Consider the following 19150-nt stretch of genomic DNA (forward strand, 5'->3'; position numbering starts at 1 on the left):
TTGCTTAAGTTCTTTTCATTTGAATTTTAGTGGATAGATATCTGACTGGTAATCATAGCACATCCCCTCTATATTAGCTGATAAATACTTTTCATTATAATCCAAGTTAATCACAGTGTCCATTAGAGATGATAAATGATTTTTTTTCTTACAAAAAATATAAACCATTTTTGTAAACCATGTGCAATAGCTAGCATATTATTGCTGTAGGGAGCCATATGTTTCTCCTTTTTGATATAATAAGGTCAATTTAACAAGCATTCTGTGAGTATTGCGTGGCAATACATATAGTTTTCTACCATCCAAAAATACTTGTAATGGAATGAAATTCTAACTTTATCTTTTACATGTCATGGTGTAAACTACATAAAAATAACAAACAAGCCTACCATTTAATTTACTAAAGAAAAGGAAAAAAAATCCAAAATGTCATTTATCTTTATACATGGTCTTTTACATATCTTTTAAAAACTGAGTTATTCCCTTTGAACAGAAATCTAGTAATCAATAAGTAATTCATCAAAAATTTAATTCTATGGAAGGCTAAAAAATGAATTATCTCCCTTGAGGGAGATGGGTCTAACTGAACAAGGACAAAAGCTAAAATTGTGAAAAGTGTACTTGACCTGTAACTTGTCATAATTAAACAATACACCAAATATCAAATCAATATGTTTGTAAAACTGATTTGCTGGACTGATGGATGGATGGACAGACAAACAGACAGAGTGCACTTTGGCTTTGTCAGTGGTGGACTAATAACTGTTTTAAGATATATAATATCAACATTTTATCATAAATTCATAACAAATCATCATTTTTTATATTGATTAGGAAATTTTCCCTAAAATATTTCTGTACTAATCCTAGGTTAAATCAGGGTATCCAGAGTAAACAGATGTGAAACAAACTGCATATGTTTTGTAATTAAGCACTGCAAGATAAGACAGAGCATTATAAATAGCTATATTCAGTCTCTGCTTAAGATGAGGAACATATCATAAAGCTATGAATTGTTAGGATCATATGTTTTAGGTAATTTAAGTCCCACAATGTTAGCACTAGCTTCAATACTTCTTTCTCCTTTTCCTCCATACAGTTCTGTTAATTCCTGAAATGAGAAGAAAATGTAAATATTTGGAAAAGTAATTCAATACATTATTGTTTACTAACATTTACATACTTCTAAGTATTGAAAATAGTTGTGATTGACAATAAGACAACTATCCATTAAGAAAAAAAAAACAAGTATGAAAGACATCAACCAATGACAACTATTGTTTTGGGACAAACAAAAAAAGAAAGAGGAAGGATACAACAAAGCAGGACAGGGGTACCCCTGTACTGGCAGCATGAGTTATTTGATGTTGGTTCACCATGTTATATGTATACTGACTTTCTATATTGAGGTTCTGAGGTACTTTATTTCAAAGAGCTTTATTTGCTGTTGTAGTGTAATTTTATAAATAGATCAATATCAACTTCCCTTATACATAGGTAGGGTGCCTACTGGAAGTATGGGTATTAGCCACTGGGTAAAACGAAAAATAACTTTTATTGGTATTTACTGTTTCTCCACCAAACATATTGCATTTAAGATTCAGAGCACAGACATGTAGGCTCAAAATCATATAAAAAAAAATGTGTCTTAACAGGAAATTTTTCCTTCCAGTCAACTGAAGCTGTTGCCTTATGTATATGTGTTAAAATACTAAAATTTCTATGCATACATGTAGAATACTAAAACTTCTATGCATACATGTAGAATACTAAAACTTCTATGCATACATGTACATTGTATATGCATATATCAGAACATGGTTGTAATACTTGACACTGGACATTAAGCAGTCATTAAATTTAATCAGACTTATTTTAATCATTCTTACACTGAATCTAATCTAAGTTATAGACTGCATCTGCATATTGATTGAATACAGTATTACCCATGAAATAGTCTGTGTTCAACAATGTTAAATCATGTTTTTTATTAGTTTTATTTTTTCTAATACATGTATGAACAATTTTCTAATTGTAATGGGTTACTGTTGAAATATCATAAAGTAGATATCATATACTGTCAAAATGATTTTGTATTATTAAGTGTTATTCTCAAAATTACTGGAAGATGAATATATAATAACAGGAATATATAGCTTTAATACAGGTTGTCTGCAGTTTAAACAAGAAATTTTGTTACTGAATGTGTTTTTATCATATTATTTGAAAGTAGTCACAACATTTAATGCATTTCTCATTATCATAAATGTCTGAATAATACATGCCGTCAAAAGTCAGATTGATTTCATTGTACACATACACGTACATATATATATGACACTTAAGAAAGACAAAGCAACTGTCTGTAATTCAGGCAAGATTAAAATCCGTACTCCTTTAAAAAACAACACAAAACATGACTGTAACACTGAATTCTATTGCAAGCATCTACAGCATGACATTAGATCTGTTGCGGAGGCATTTTATTTACATTAACTGATCATTTGTCAAAATGTTTGTGCCAAAAAATTGTATAATATTACAACATCTGTAAATTGCTACAACAGTACAGTGGTTTCTAATCAAAGACTAATGCCATAAACTTTATACTTCCATATTGCCTTAATATTCATAAACATCGTGTACATGAAGTACATGTACATGTGTAATATGTTTAAATTATTTATTTACCTACATCTATAACATTTTGTGTGTAACATACCTGATGCTTTCTAGTACTCTCAAGTAAACATAAATAAGTATCCGCTACATGCACTACATCATGTTTACCCTGACAGTACTTTTCACTTGTTACTTTGTGATTTTTAAACTGTTCTAACATAAACTGGTATGTTGGACATTCTGTTATGTTCCTCTGAAATGACAAAATAAGTATATATACTTCAATTACTATGAAAACAAAATTTTGTTGTCATTTACTAAGTTTTATTTGACTACAAAACAATTTAAAAATAAAATAAAGAGCTGCCCCATCACTGTGATTATATTGCTTGATATGCCTGTCTCCATTTAAGTTAGTCTTTATGCTCTAAGTTAATTTATATGATCAACTAGTTGTACTGTGAGCACTGTTCAAATAGATCCCACATACAAAATATAGAAAATAAGACATGCACACAGTGGTACCTCTCTGACACATAACATGAACAATTTGGCATTTTTATATATATAGGTAACTCAAGTTTACCTAAGTTTGTGACCATTGTTTTAGAATGTATAAATTTCTATATCTGTCAAAACACAAAGTGTGAAAAATGAACTGATGGAAGGACAGACAACAGTATACCAAATACATCCTGTGAACATGCTTATAAAAATTAGTATTCCTGGCAATTCTGGTTTAAGATACTGTGTTATTGGTGGGCACAGGAAGTTGTACATGTACATTTGTACATTACTGAATCATATTATCTGCCAAAATTTCAGTTGATTTAAAGATGCTGTATTTGCATATACATGTAACATATATAAATTAAGCACACACTAAACATGCTAAAATGATTTGCCAGTTTTATTGATTATGATATAATTTCATGTTGAAAGTCTTTAAGATCACCCATTTTACCCCATGTACAAGCTACATGTAATATATACATACAATTGAGGTCTTATAAAGTTATCATGAGCAATATCAATTATCCATGAAAATCAACAGTCAAGTTGAAGATGAACCCTATCTGCCATAGGGAAATGCACACCTGACTGGAATGGCAAAAACATGAATACATAATGCACCAAAATGAAATGGCAACAATTCTTCCTTTAAGATCACAATGACATTTTAAAATGGAACTATTGAGACATACATCATGCTTAATTACAATGTAGTTTAATTTATTGTAAGAAATAATGACCACAGCATGTAATGAGGTTCTGCGCAAGTTTCTCAGTAATTCCCAAGTGTCTTATACAATATGTTACAAATGTACATTCCTTTAATAACTGAGCCTTGTTATCACAGCTAAGTTTATCCCTTAATAGCCTCCACTCATTGATTTACCATGGTCCATCAAAAATGTATTAATTCAATTAAAAAATTAGTTATCAAGACTATGCATTTAGTTTCTGCGCAAAGTCTCAAGAGTTCCCTAGAGCGCAGTATACCATGTATACTGTTACAAATAACAAGCATATGTTATTACAGATTTAGAAAATTTAAGGTAAAAGTATCTGTAATAACACACGCAAGTTATATCTCTGACTGATAGATACATGTGTATTTATATATACATGTACATGTTGTTGAAATTTGTGACAATTTTTGCTAGTCATGCTATAAAAAAGAAGATGTGGTATGATTGCCAATGAGACAACTATCCACAAAAGACCAAAATGACACAAACATTAACAACTATAGGTCACCGTACAGCCTTCAACAATGAGCAAAGTCCATACCCCATAGTCAAAAATATAGTCCTAGATTAAAATAAAATCATAGGTATTATTGAAACAGTAGGTATTATTGAATAGTAGGCACATGTATTATTGAAACAAGTTAATTATCATGATTCATGATAGAATATAAATATGTTGAAAGTCTGTAATATGAAGGATTTACTACATGTACAAGTATCATATATAGTTCAGGTATTTCACTAATTAGGTCAAGGTCACACAAACCAGGCCCAACAGACATGTAGATGATGAATACCTTACAAACTTTTCATACACCAAATTTATTGACCCTATTGCTTATAGTTATGGGCATCATCATGGGGTTATTGATTATGTGATTACTTGGCCGATTTAGTGATCATTTGATTACCAGACCAAATATTTCATGATGATTTGATTTTATTTTTTGATTATTTGATTACCTTGTTTAAAAAAAAATAATGATTATGCTATTATATTGGCAAACAAAAATGTGATTACTTGAACAGTTGAACACTGCCATGGGCATGACATGAGGGGCCTCAGTTATACTATGGCGAGTCGAGCATGCTGATGAGATATGAAAATTTTTGCAGAGAAAATCCTTCTACATCATTGAAATTCATGAAATTGTTTTGTCGAATTGATTTCATGGATAAATAATATATTTTATGATTTGGATTATATTTTTTTGTTGAGAAAGGTTTCTGCAGATATTTTCAGGTTTGTTTGAGGCATGTTGTCAGATGGGATCCATTAGGCAGCAACCATTTTATTTTCTGGGGGGAGCTATGGATTTTTTCCCCCCCCCCCCCCCCCCTTCTGCCAAAGACAATCTTTTTTTTTGCGACAAGTCGATAACAATTTTTTTCTTTCAATTTTAGCATGACATATAGTGGAAGCTGAGGGTGAAACAAACAATATTTTTTTTCGCAGGGTCAAAAACCAACTATTTTTTCCACCAAAAACTGGAAACAAACTTTGTTTCTAAAAAAAAACCATAGCCCTCCCAGAAAATCAATTGGTTGCTGCCTTAGTAGTTTCCATATGGGAAACTATCAGACCAATCTATTTGATGTCTGAGGGTTTAAGCTGTTCCCCTAATGGATCGGTAGTTTCTTTCCGAGATGCTTTATCATAGGATTTTCGGCTTCCCTCTACCAGGAATACAGCTGGGCATTAAGAAGACCAAATAATTATGACGTCTGGCAAGGACTAGGCATTTAGCGGTATCGGTTTGGAGTCCAAGTATGTCCTCTCCAGTTTCCCATACTTTGTCTAGGCATTTGTGCGGCATCCAGGGTGACCTTATCCTTTATTTTGTATTTTATGTTTGTTTTTTTTATATTATGCATTTTTTATTTTTTTTTTGAGGATGAGCGAGTCAGGTGAGTGGTTGTGTTTATATGCTTTATTACATTGTACTTATTGTTTTGGGGAAGGTTAACTTTCTGGTAGTAAGACCTGTCACTGCCAGGCTGGGAGACTGGATAGGCAAATGCTCACATTAAATCTGTACCGATACAGTGTGTTAAATGTCTTCCTTTTTACACCATAACCCATGGTGGTGCTCCTACTAAAGGAGGGAGATACGGAACATACATACTTATTGATGCTGCGAAACAGAATTAACTATATCATGCAAACTTGACATTAGAAAACAAAAATGCAATAATACAAACGTTTAGCCAACCTTTGAATGAATAAAGCGTAGTTCTTTCAATAAACTGCGGAATAACTGAGCATTGGCAGTGGGACTTGTCATTTTTTATAAACAAAGTCAACGTTAATTGGCGCTTAGGTCATACTAGTTTTAGACACAAATGCTGATCCCAAGGGCATTGTGTCTAACAGTGCTGTAAAGTAAATGCAGAACAAAAATGCTATTCTATTCGCCAGTATATAACATCTGATTGAAATTGACATATTTTGTTTTCTTATTAAAAGCTTGTTTACTTGCAAATTTTGTTTAATCAATACACAACTATGGTCCAGAAATTAGTCATATCTGTACCGAATGTGATTTTATAGGTAAATCGGTAAAACGTTTTTCTGATAACGATATCGCTGTAAGTTATGGCTGAAGCTGGAGACAAAACACCAACCCTTTCGGAGTTGTACCAAGATTTATGGACAACGTATATTTTCACAGAAAATACAAATGATTCAACTTCATCTCAGGACTATCAAGTACATAAATTGATTTATAAAAAGTCCAGAGTGCTTAATCAGAAATATAGAATACGTTTTTCTACTCTTCTAAGTTCTAATTAAAAAACATTTCTAAAAGTAAAGATATGTTTGAATTATTTTAATTTTTTTTAAATTGTACAGAAATTCAAATTTTCTAATGGCTGTTTCAAATAGTACCAGGTCGTTCGCGCCCAATACACTTTCGCACCTCACACATTCAGCTTTCTGGAAGATCCGGCCCCATGTCGATCCGGCCCAATCGATCCGTTCCACATAGATCTGGCCCCACATCAATCGGGCCCATATGTAATGTCAATCCAGCCTCAATAAAAAATATATTTATAAGGAATACAAATAAAGATATATATTGATTGTAATTCATATGTTTAGTTTTAACATATTTATTTATAGTGGATTGGGAAACAAGTTTTACAACTTATATTAATCCCTTTCCACTTTGCGGTTGCAAGTGCTGCCTTGTAGCGGCATTAGCCTACTCTTTTCGAAATCTACAAGGGTGTCTTTAACGTGCAAGAGATATGGCTCTCTCTTAACACGGGTCAGCCATTTATCGTCCCCCTTCCGACGGACTATCATCGTTTCCTCAAGACCATACTCGCAAATGGTGTCAAGGGAGAGCAGAAAATTTAGTTCCTGAAATTTTCATCCCGAAAGGGAATCGAACCAGGAACCTTTGTGTTAGTAGTCCGATGCACTAACCACTACACCACGGCTCTGTGATTTTTATTATAATGTACCGGTAAAAGGTACATGTATACAGTAAAAAAAAATATAAAAAAGGCCTTTGAAAAATATTTTCTTCAGTTGAGTATAAAACAACTAGGTCAATTCTGTTTTTATGACAAATTTTCAAGATTATTGGGTAAAATTATATTAAAACGTGTATAATATCATCTTTCTAATTTTGATGCCAAATTAGAGAGTAATCCCATTTTCACAGTCCACTGAACATAGAAAATGATTAGGCTGATGGGGCATCTGTGTATACATGTACATACTTGGGACACAATCTAGTTTTTTATATGTCTATACCAAAAAAAATCATATTTTCCTAAATTAATGTATGATTACTGCTAATTGGTAACTACATGTATACACAGCTTAATTGGGTGTTATTGTATTGTGTTTCAAATTCATGATTTTTGTTTTAATTTACTTTGATGAGTTTAAACAATGCACTATTAAGATGTTCAATGTATTTAAAAAAATATAGTCAGTGTCTTACTTAAGTTTGAAACAATGAAACAAATATAGAGAAATACGTTCAATATCCAAAACATGATTAAAATTTATACACACCCACACACACATAAGTGTTGACATCCCTATTTATTTGTTTTCTAGCAATGTGCAGTTTACCCTAGGATTTTTCATTTTTGCTAGAAAACAAATAAAAAGTGATGTCAAGGTAACGTCAAAAACGTTAATAAAGTAATACAAATAGACAGGAAATAATTTAAAAAACAAAAAAACATTTATTAACAAAACATTAAAGATTAATTTGCTAACCGAGTCCCTGTGATTGCACCTACATGTACATACATATATATATATATATTATATGAAACAATATTTAGGAATACATACTACAGTCATTGTAACAGTAAACATTGTACTCAAAGATCATGCATTTTATTATTAGGTAAAACTTAGGCATGGGATAAAGAATGGAGAGAAAGCTATACACATGGTGAACCAACTACATTTATATAGTAATAATGAGAATATAGAAGAAGTTGCCACAAATGAAGTCAAGTAAGTACTGTTAGCACTAGTACAACTTAAAATTAGAAAGAGAATGACCTACATTGAAAGTCTCTGTCATTTCAGATAATATCAGACACCATCTTCATTTTGAGTACCTTTAGGGTTTTCTAGGAAGATTTCATATTTTGTATAAATAACTCATTAAACACTATGTACATGTTGTAAATCTGTGAGATGATATCATATAATGTATATATATTAATCTTCTTTCCCAAGCTCTTTAGTGGTCAAATTCCCAATTGATGATTATTGTTTATTTAAATTTTTTGTAATCCTAGTAATGATGACATATAAAATAACTTAAACACTAAGGCCGTGTTCACATTGACCTCAATTTGGTGTTGTGTTAGTGTAACTCACACGTAAACTCAACACAATTGCGTTCCCATTGATAAAACTCAATGTAGTTTAAATCATGTTTTATCTACACACAGTCGATAGTCAATGTAGGCCTTGTGTAGGTTCAGTGTACACTAAACTAGGCATTTAGGACATTAGTTTTACCGTGTATATATTTAAGGAGAATTTTTTTTGAGTAAAATTGATATTTTTGATAATTATTAGTATAGTTGTTTACAGAAATTTTTGTCTAAATTTTACAGGTTTTTTTTGTTGAAAATTTTTAACGTACTTTATTAACCCCTGATCAAGACTCACAAAGCTCCATCATTGCCGAACCTATAAGGCAGCAACCAATTGATTTTCGGGGGGGGGGGGGGGGGGTGCTATTATAGTTGAGTATAAAACATAAAGGCAGGGGGTTCGGGTGGTGGGCTATGGATTTTGTTTTGGAAAAAAAAATGTTTCCTGTTTTTGGCCCTGAAAAAAAATTTGTTTGTTTCACCCTCAGCTGCCACTTTATATAATGCTAAAATTGATTTCGACTTGTCACTAAAATTTGTTCTGAAAAAAAATATATAGCCCCCCCCCCCCCCCCCCCCCCCCCCCCCCCCACCCCCCCCCCCCCTTTCCCCCCAAAAAAAACGAAATAAATAGTTGCTACCTAATTCATTTGAAAAGGTCTTCTTGAATCGACTTGACGTACACAGAATTATTCGCCACTGGTCTTTACTCAAACAACGATTCACATATAAATGCATGACTAAAAAAAGGGTGAGGTAAATGATATGTTTGTGTAGTATCTCAGATCCGTTAAATAACACTTAATATAAAAAAAAACGTTACCCTATTCCTTTACCAAATACTCCTTGGAGAAGAAATACCATTTGAAACAAACAGAAAAAATAAAAATGTAGTGGCCCTACATCTCAAAATGGCTTTCATAAATCAAAGGAGCAACCACCTGACTTAAAAAGGGAGTTGAGTCAGATTTTTTTCGCGCAAACGTTTTTATTCAGTTTTTTCGATGCTAGCAATCAAATTTTATTTATTTTACAATATTTAACACTATAATGTATTGGTGAAGCTCTGGATTCCGATTTTTTTTAATCATCTGTATGACCAGAATAATTTATTTTTTAACAAATTGGGGATCAAAATATTTAGCAAGGAACCACTCCTCTTTTTAAAGTGAAACGATATCAAAATATTTAGCAAGGAACCACCCCTCTTTTTAAAGTCAAACGGTTGTTCCCAAACTGCAAGAATAACTGTTCGAAAAAATTGCATTCGGTTCTATGTAATGAACATTTAAATGACATATAGTTTACAATTGTGAACAAATCTTATGTACAGGTAGCTAAACAAGGTGTATGGATGTGAACAAATGTAATGTGAAACCAGTCTCCATTACGGTAAACTAAATGTAAACATGTTTACTGTACATGGCTTTTGGTGTGAACACGGCCTAAGATACATATACATTATATATGTATCTAACGAATGCTTTCAGATAGAACAGGAATATAATCAACATTATGAAAATATATAGAATGTGAAATATTTTGAATTATTAATTACATATACGAATAGATTTACTATATATTTTATAGATACATACTTTTACCAGCTATTTTGGGATATTTAACAACACTTTTGAATTGTAAGGAAAGAATTGAAGTTGTAAAGAAAGGAAAGGTATCAGTATATTTTATGTCCCTCAATCATTATACACCCCATATATGTATGTAAAATGTGATGCATGTAAATTATTTGTTAACTAAGGAAAACACTGTGTATCATCCTACAGTGGATATAGGTACTAACCAAGTGGGCATGATCGATTTTGAGCTGACATGGTAACGAAAATCTTTGCTTTGTTTTATCAACATTCAGTGTACATTTCTCAACATCTGAAATTCCTGCTCCAAAATAATTTTCACATTGATTTTTTCCTACTTATAAGACAACTTTTATATTCAAACAAGAACAATTAACTTGTAAATGCGCAAATAGTTGTGAATTTCAACACCAACTTTCAATTTCAATACTATTGTCGAGACATTTACATGTTTTACCTGACAAAAGCTAATACAGGGCAAAAGTAATAGTTACCAATCATAAACTTACCTGTGATTACTCATTCGGTGAAATTTTTGGGGTAATAAATGAGTATGAAAATTTTGTTTTTGTGTAAGGTGTACAGCAACTTAACTATGCACCGTTCAGAATGATTTATATGGTCAGCTAAACACTGTCATGACTGTACACAACACTTCTTTTTGGAATAAAATATCGAAAAACATATGCATGAAAGATTTCAATGCCAATAATTGATATAACTATACTTATTACACATGCACAGTGGCCTTCTATCAGAAAAAGAGTTGCAATGAATATAGAATTATATCGGATGAGACAAGTGCAAACTTCTTTGACAAGTATTTGGACATATTTTTAGTAATCGTTCTTGTTTTGGGAAAATAAGTAGACATCTCTAATCATCAACCGATGACCAAATCATTTCTTAAAAACAACAATTATGTTTAGATTGAGTTACACATTGATATTATGCATACATGTGAACTAAACAAAGATTTTCTTTACCGTGTGAGGTCAAAATCAATCATGGCCGCTTGGTTAGTACCTGCATGTATATCCGCTGTACCATGCATGATGCATGGTGGAAAATATGCTTGGCTGATAAAATATATTATGGATGAAAATATTTCTTATCAATATTGATTTAAATCAAATATAAAAAAGAAGATGTGGTATGATTGCCAATGAGACAACTATCCACAAAAGACCAAAATGACACAGACATTAACAACTATAGGTAACTGTACGGCCTTCAACAATGAGCAAAGCCGATAGCGCATAGTCGGCTATAAAAGGCCTGGATATGACAATGTAAAACAATTCAAACGAGAAAACTAACGGCCTTATTTATGTAAAAAAATGAAAGAAAAACAAATATGTAACACATAAACAAACGACAACCACTAAATTCCAGGCTCCTGACTTGGGACAGGCACATACATAAATAATGTGGCGGGGTTAAACATGTTAGCGGGATCCCAACCCTCCCCCTAACTTGGGACAGTGGTATAACAGTACAACATAAGAACAAACTATAAAAATCAGTTGAAAAGGCTTAACTCATTAGATGGATAAAAATACAAGTTGACGTGGCTGGGTACTTATACATCCAAACACAAAAAGACACAATGAACAGATCTGAGAGTACTCACAGTTATCTGACAGCTAGTTCAAAGCCACTAACAACTAATTAAAAAATCATGCATCTAAGACTAAACTATCAATCTGTACACATCCAACATCCAATGGATTTAGTGTAAAGAAGTCATAAACAGCCAAAATACATGACCTTGTGCCACGCCAAGTTACAGGTATCAACAGGTTGTAGATTCATAAATATGTATATGTATATAACATACTATTAATATTTAGTTAGCTTTTAATCTACTGAAAACAAAATCAATATGTATACCAATAAAAACAATATTCAATGATCTTATTACAGTGTTGAATAGGTAACCTTTTAGAATAAGTTTATTTAAAGGAGCGACAAGTTTAAACGGATCATTTCTAAATTTCCAAAGCATTCAAACACCACAATATCTATGTTAATTTGCCTTTGTACAGCATATCAAAAAGTAAAAGTTTTATAACCTGCAACTCAAAATGTCAGAATGAAATTGGTACCCCTTCATGCATATATTTATTTCTTGTTAAATATGAGTGGAGACCAATTTTATTTTGTTTTATTCTTGAAACAGTAACACCTACCAGAATCCATTTCTTATGGACCGTAGGGAATATCAAGAAGTTCCTTTAGTTGCTTCTTAAAAATCATGATCTTTGAAATTTGGACCAATCTTGTCCCTTTTTAACACTTGGGAACATATTTAAAATTTCATCAAGACCATACTAACAACTTAGAATGAGAACTTATTGTAGAAATTTCAAGCAATGGTTTATTATGTGCTCCAACTATAAATATTTCAGTAACATGTAGATATTTATTATTTCCTTAATCCATTTGTCCTAGTTCATATGGAATGTAAATTTACACTTATATTTTTCATAACTATAAGTGTTAGCAATAAATTACTTGGTATTTCCATTTACATAAAATTTTAAATTACAGGATTATTTTACAGACTTTCTCAGGGTTTGTAAATCATACGAAGTGACTGATGTTAATGTCCCAATAGACTCAACAGAGATAGTGCCTTCAGGAAAAGGGTAGGTTATTTACTAATTTTTTTAGGTTGTGAAAATATCATTAGTTCTTTGCTATTAAAAAAATGTTGCTTTAGACTTTAGAAACAACTAATCAATGAACTATTCAGTGTTCTAGGATTCCCATTTCCCGTCACCCGTTGCAAGTTGATTTAGGTCAAGGGAAAGTAAAAATTTAAATCTTTGTTTTCCGTGGGCAAGTAACATTAAATTACAGAAACTTCCTATTCATGCAGATAAACTGGTCAATGAAACAAATGTATTCCTTTATTTCAATAAAATCAGGAGGAAATATGGAACAACTGCTCCCAGATCAAAGTCTCAAAACAAGATCGTTTTTGTTGGTGTAAACCATGCAGGGGCTTAAAGTCTAGGGGAAAAAAACATGTGCACATTTTCTGATCACAGTCATAAATACGCTTGCTTGCTAAGCAAGGGTAATCCATAATTTGAAGCATCTATCTGATCTAGATGCAAAAAAATATAATAATCGGAAGCGAAACATTTTAAAATCTGGATTTTAAATTGTAGATTTTCTGCTTATAATGTTATCACTTTTTTGTGTCAATACAATTGAATTACTGATGTTATGTCATAAATAGCCATGTTCCAAAACTAAAATTAATATAGTTCAAACTAATATAAATTATTCCATCAAATGTTTTGTATATCTAGATGAACATGACATTGATTTATCCCAAGCTAGTTTAATAGACAAACTTATTTATTTCAAAAGAAACACAGCTCATAATTTTAAATTGATCAACATGTATAAACATGCAATAAAAGGAATACAATGTAAAAAAATGATGATTTTTTTTTTGAAATAGTATGAAATTAAGGGAAAGTTCATTAAACTTGTGAGAAGTGAACTTTTGACACCAACTTTTCCATGGAAAGTTGCAAATGCATAAAAATCCTAGAACACTGCCTTTAATACAATGTTCACAACTTGAATAAGGGATACTAGATAAACAGAGAATGTCGTAAAACCACACCTTACTGAAGTTAGTGAAGAAATCTGTCATAGACAAAGTGTTTTTAACTTTGGTTGTGTTACATGTACATGTACCTTTTAATGTTACGGTCTTAATTTTTTTTAATGAAAACTATATAAATTAATCTGACAATTACTTCATTTTCACAAATCTAATCAATTGGTTTTCTTATTTATAAACAACAACAACAAAAAATCTTCAAAACTTGAAAGAACACAAATACATATAGATATTTGAATTTATTTTTAACATTCAGTCCTCCAGATCTGATTGCTATGTCTAGACAAAGAGGGGATAAGATTAAAAAATTCCAGGAACAAAAAGAAAGAGCCAAGAAACTAAAGGATTTGTCTGTCGAGGTAGAGAAAGAACATGTGGACGATGAGGTCAAGGTAAAATCTTTTCTATTGTAAAAAATCCCTCAATAATATTGTAACCAAGACACAATATTTTATCTCTGTTGTAAGGCTTGAGTCTGTTTCATTTCAGAAATAAGTTTGGTTAAAGAAGCAATTTTTGTTCAGATTGGTCAGTTTTCTGAAACTACAAAGCCAAACATTTTGACAATTTTGTTCAGACGATAAAAACCATTTTCAACTTTGATGGACTCTAAGACCTGAATTGGGCATAGAATTGATAATTAATACATATTTGCACATTAGTTGATACACAATTATCCTAAAGTTTGGTAAGTTATTACAGATTATATTGAGTGATAGATGTTACAAGTTTACAGAGGAAGTTCTGGAGGCCTACAGGGTAGCACATTTTCAAATGAACAAATAACTTCATTAGTAAAGCATTATTGTTCTTTAAACGTAAAGATGTGACAATTTGATGAATTTGCTTCTTTCCTAAATACGCCAAGTCATTTTGTTTTCAATTTTAGATTTGAATTTGTTTACAGCTATACATACATTCATTCCTTTTCTCTTGATTTAACAGAGAGATTATTATTTGACCTTATGTCATCAGTGGGTGGAGAAGTCTTTAGAGGAATTAGACAGCTTGAATTGTAAGTATCTCAGATTAAACTTCAACAATTTTGTATATTTATATTTATATACTGAGGTTTAGTAAATTGTCTTCATTGTTTAAAATTATTTTAATAACATTAATTGTATATGAGGTAAACTTTGTAAATATACACCTATTTAACTGACTTGCAGTAATCACAAATTTGAAATATTTTTCTGACTTAAAGATGATTTATTTTATTTCATTTTTATGAACAGGTGAAATAACAATGTTAAAATTTAGAGAGCAAAGTTTACAGAATGGACATGAAGAACCTCCAAAACCTAAAAAAGATCCACAAAAGACAACGGTACAATCTTATACTAGCACTTTCAGCTTTTATCACAACAACATTGTAGTAAACAAACAACATTGTGGAGACACTCTTTTACTGACAAATTTCATTTCCGTATGGTTGTACTTTCTCTATACCTTGTCAAAATGATGGTTTATTGAGAATAAAGATATATATACTTTAAATTTGTTTCTCCGATTATGTAATGAGTCAAGCAGTCAATACTTTAGAATTTTTTCCCACTTTTTACTTAATTTTCTGGAACTTCCAAATTTAATACCTACATAATGCAATTTTTTCAGATGAAAGTAAGTTTGCTTAATTGTTAGAATTAGATTCAATATTTAATTTTGTAGATTTGAGAAATTTCATCTTGTTTTCTTATTGAAAATACATGATAAATTGTCCTGTGATCAGTCTATTTGTCAGTCCCATTCCTCATAAAAGCTAAAAAATCTACTCTAGGAATTAATTGACAGAATGACTTCAGACTGTGCATAGGTGTGCACTTACTTGGTGTTATTTGTTTTGGCGTGATGGTTTCCAATAATAGTGACATGCCATTCCCAATGCAAATTTCTTATAGTTACCATACACTTTGGAATGGAAGAAAAATTGACACAGTTACTTGATAACATTTTTCATTTAGTATCTTCAAATGAATTTTATAAAATTATAGATATTTGCCGTTTCCTTGGGGTCAACATTTCTATAAGTTGGAAAGTTTAGTTATTGGTTGAACTAAAGAGATTGGCATATTGTCTTGACACCTGTCCTTTATTGAATACAATATATTGACCTATAGATTTCTTGGTTGTTGTTTTATTGGGTACACATTGACTAAGAACCTTCAGATGTTTCCTTATGTCAGATACTATTAGTGTTAGGTCACCTATATTTGATGTATGAAATGTTTTTAAGGGGTTTATATTTTTCTGGCAGGGTTCTTTTAACCTTGACCTCCTTTATTGTTCATTGATAGAATGTTAAGTTTGCTAGTTAAGCCTGTTTCTTTGATACTTTAAGCAAAATGTCAACTATATTTGGTATATGGAATTATAGTATGGTGTACATGTTGGTATGGCAGACTTCATCTTACCTTGATCTCAATAAAACAACTTTGTAATTTTAAAGTCAGCAGTTGTCTGCTTTTATGAAATGTCCAATGGATTATAATGAACTTAGATATTCATACATTTATGAAGATGATTTGTTTCATATATATTTTACTTTCTGTTCAGGCATTTACACCATTTATCATAACAAAAGACATGATATCAAAGAAAGTATATGGAGCAGGCTATCCAAGTAGACCTGTTCTGACTGTGGAAGAATTTTATGAACAGAGAGTAAGAGATGGAATATGGCAACCACCTGGAAGTAGGTAAGTGTGAAACTGTTTTAAAGGTTTTTAAAATGGCTAAACAGGTCAAACATTATGTTAATTATGTTAATTATTCATAGAAAGAGCAAGAGGATAGTGATTTCATCATGAGTATTTGAAAATACCAAATTTTCAACAAATAGCCTATTTTGGTCCCATGTATATTGATCATGAACATGATTAAATTACCATAACATGCATAAAAATGCTTTTTAATTTATATAAAAAAGGTAAACCAGATTTTTTCATTACAAAGGGGTTAACAGTTGCTTTGAATAAGACAAATGGAATTTATAATATAAGAAAGAAATGACATTGGGTACACAAATATGACACAAAATCAGTACAGAGCAAAACACTAAAAAAGTAAAGGAACAGAGCTTTTATTGCTGTACTTCATCACAAAAAGAAAGTGAGACCTTCGACACAGAGCAAAAATTTGCACCTCACAACAAGTTTCAAACGATCCTTAGCATAGGTTTGAGGGGAATTCTTTGAAACTAATAATTACACCTGAAAAACAAAAAAATCAATCTGGCAAAGAAATTAACATTACTGTTAACTCAGAAATGATTGCATGCATTTATTATTACAATTTTGTAAATTTAGACAAAAATGTGATTATTATTTTGGCAATCTTGAGAAAAATCCAGCTCTATTCATATTTATTTTTTTACAATTTTTGCATTACAAACTATTGCATCAGACTATCAGGGACACATTTTTCACAATAATAAAGATATCTGACACAAAAATTTCAAAATCTACGGTATATGTTGGATAAAATTGCAGGATTACAAATTTATGTAAAAGGCAAATAATTCAGGTAGACCTTGTAAGATGTAACACCACCACCAACTGGTTATGGTTACATTAGTACAATAATTTTAGTGAGATATTTTTGAATTACAATTACTGACACCAAACTCATATTTTGAAATAAAAATCTACACATACACAATGATATGTTATAGTCACAGTATGCAGGATTGGGCAAATGATCCAGAAAAAGATGCCCAAGCTAAAGAACAGGAGGACTCAGAAAAAGAGAAGAAAGTAGAAGAAGATGATGAGGAAACTTTACATAAAGCTAGAGATTGGGATGAATGGAAGGATGGTAAGTTATAGTTGCCTGATGTGATGATAGAATTTTTCTGCAATGATTTCTATCAAAAATAATGATTGTACCTAATTGTCTGAAAGGTTTTGTTAAGCCATGCCTAATGTCCTTAATGGTCTGAAAGGTTTTGTCTAGCCATGCCCAATGTCCTTTATGGTCTGAAAAGTTTTGTCTATCCATGCCCAATGTCCTTAATGGTCTGACAGATTTTGTCTAGCCATGCCCAATGTCCTTAATGGTTTAAAGGTTTTGTCTCGCAATGTCTATTGTCCTTTATGGTTGAAATAGTTTTTTTTAGCAATGTCCATTGTCCTTTATGTTCTGAAAGGTTTGTCTAGCAATGTCCATTGTCCATAAAAATCTGAAAGGTTCTGTACAGCAATTTCCATGGTCCCTGGTAGTCTGAATAATTTAATGTGTGTAACTTATATTTTTTTTTAGTGAATTGCAAATATTCAAGATGTAGAAGATGGGGTTTGTAGCCTCAAAACTACTCTAGTTCTGCCACATAATCATGTGCCTATCCCAATGATTGTCTATAGTTAAAATGTTATACCTGAATCATTAGCATTCTTCATGTTATTGGTATTAAAAACAGATCTGTGTTAGATTTATTACAACCATCCACGACTCTGGTTGACTTACATCTTTATATTTAATACATACACTGGTTTCTGTTGGCCTGTATAGTTGACCTCTAGATGTCTTGCAGTAATTTTTGTGGTTTTGTTGTTTTTCTTTTGACATTAACCCCACATCTCATTTTATTCATAACTTAACTTAAAACTAAGTACATTTGACATAATGAGTGATTAAGATCTCAAAAATCTTTAACTAATTCCAACCAATATGAAGGCATAAAATAAAAAAAAGAAGTTTAATCCACAAGTCAAAAGTAATTTCTGGATTGAAAACAAATTGAATTAATAATAGAAAAAGAATTAACATGTATAGGTTTAATGTGGGAATTCATTTCCATTACATTAAATCAAATCTAAAACATCTGCTTTACTGTATTTTCTTTTTTCTTTGTAGATCATCGGAAAGGATGGGGTAACAGGAAGAATATGGGATGATCAATAAATTTCATAAATAGGCATTATAAAATTAATTTTGATCTGATCTGTCAGCTCAATTCAAACATTAATACAAAATATTCTGAAGCTGCAGAAAAGTTTGCAAGTGCTAAGAAAAATAATTGTGATAATGTTTGCTATGTATTTTACATGTATATGATAATAAAATTTACATATGATATTGCTTTCCGTAATTATATATACTAGAACACACCCATGATATTGCGGGTCTGTGAATGAATTAAAGTATATAACTATGCGCAAGCCTTATTTTAG

The 19150-nt window shown here is 31.3% G+C and overlaps 2 protein-coding genes across 3 annotated transcripts; one reads left to right on the top strand and one right to left on the bottom strand.

The window, feature by feature from the left end:
• Nucleotides 1–775: 775 nt before the first annotated feature.
• On the bottom strand, nucleotides 776–6217 carry LOC134706818 (protein FMC1 homolog). The gene is made up of 3 exons (XM_063566116.1): nucleotides 6089–6217; nucleotides 2723–2875; nucleotides 776–1111 (listed from the first exon to the last, which is right to left on the bottom strand). Exons 1-3 carry the CDS (start codon nucleotides 6158–6160, stop codon nucleotides 1007–1009), a joined length of 330 nt encoding a protein of 109 aa, XP_063422186.1. The 5' UTR covers nucleotides 6161–6217; the 3' UTR covers nucleotides 776–1006.
• A 16-nt stretch (nucleotides 6218–6233) lies between these two features.
• On the top strand, nucleotides 6234–19060 carry LOC134706817 (immunoglobulin-binding protein 1-like). 2 transcript variants are annotated; one of them, XM_063566115.1, is made up of 10 exons: nucleotides 6234–6258; nucleotides 8252–8364; nucleotides 10329–10413; nucleotides 12890–12987; nucleotides 14239–14374; nucleotides 14928–14997; nucleotides 15218–15309; nucleotides 16536–16678; nucleotides 17653–17795; nucleotides 18834–19060. In XM_063566115.1, the coding sequence occupies exons 2-10, from the start codon at nucleotides 8297–8299 to the stop codon at nucleotides 18872–18874; spliced, it is 876 nt and encodes a 291-aa protein (XP_063422185.1). In that variant the 5' UTR covers nucleotides 6234–6258; nucleotides 8252–8296; the 3' UTR covers nucleotides 18875–19060. The 2 variants fall into 2 exon arrangements, with proteins under 2 accessions (XP_063422185.1, XP_063422184.1); XM_063566114.1 differs by lacking the exon at nucleotides 6234–6258 and adding an exon at nucleotides 6422–6585.
• Nucleotides 19061–19150: the final 90 nt, after the last annotated feature.

This window comes from Mytilus trossulus, chromosome 2 (assembly GCF_036588685.1).
Source record: "Mytilus trossulus isolate FHL-02 chromosome 2, PNRI_Mtr1.1.1.hap1, whole genome shotgun sequence".
Taxonomy (NCBI): domain Eukaryota; kingdom Metazoa; phylum Mollusca; class Bivalvia; order Mytilida; family Mytilidae; genus Mytilus; species Mytilus trossulus.

Excerpts from the sequence above, each read along its gene's own strand:
- LOC134706818 (XM_063566116.1), bottom strand. The coding sequence starts at position 6,160 with ATGACAAGTCCCACTGCCAATGCTCAGTTATTCCGCAGTTTATTGAAA. Across the intron at positions 2,876-6,088 it reads TACGCTTTATTCATTCAAAG|AGGAACATAACAGAATGTCC; the intron begins GTTGGCTAAACG and ends TTGTCATTTCAG. Across the intron at positions 1,112-2,722 it reads AGAGTACTAGAAAGCATCAG|GAATTAACAGAACTGTATGG; the intron begins GTATGTTACACA and ends TTCTCATTTCAG.
- LOC134706817 (XM_063566114.1), top strand. The coding sequence starts at position 6,472 with ATGGCTGAAGCTGGAGACAAAACACCAACCCTTTCGGAGTTGTACCAA. Across the intron at positions 15,310-16,535 it reads AAGATCCACAAAAGACAACG|GCATTTACACCATTTATCAT; the intron begins GTACAATCTTAT and ends CTTTCTGTTCAG. Across the intron at positions 17,796-18,833 it reads TTGGGATGAATGGAAGGATG|ATCATCGGAAAGGATGGGGT; the intron begins GTAAGTTATAGT and ends TTTTCTTTGTAG.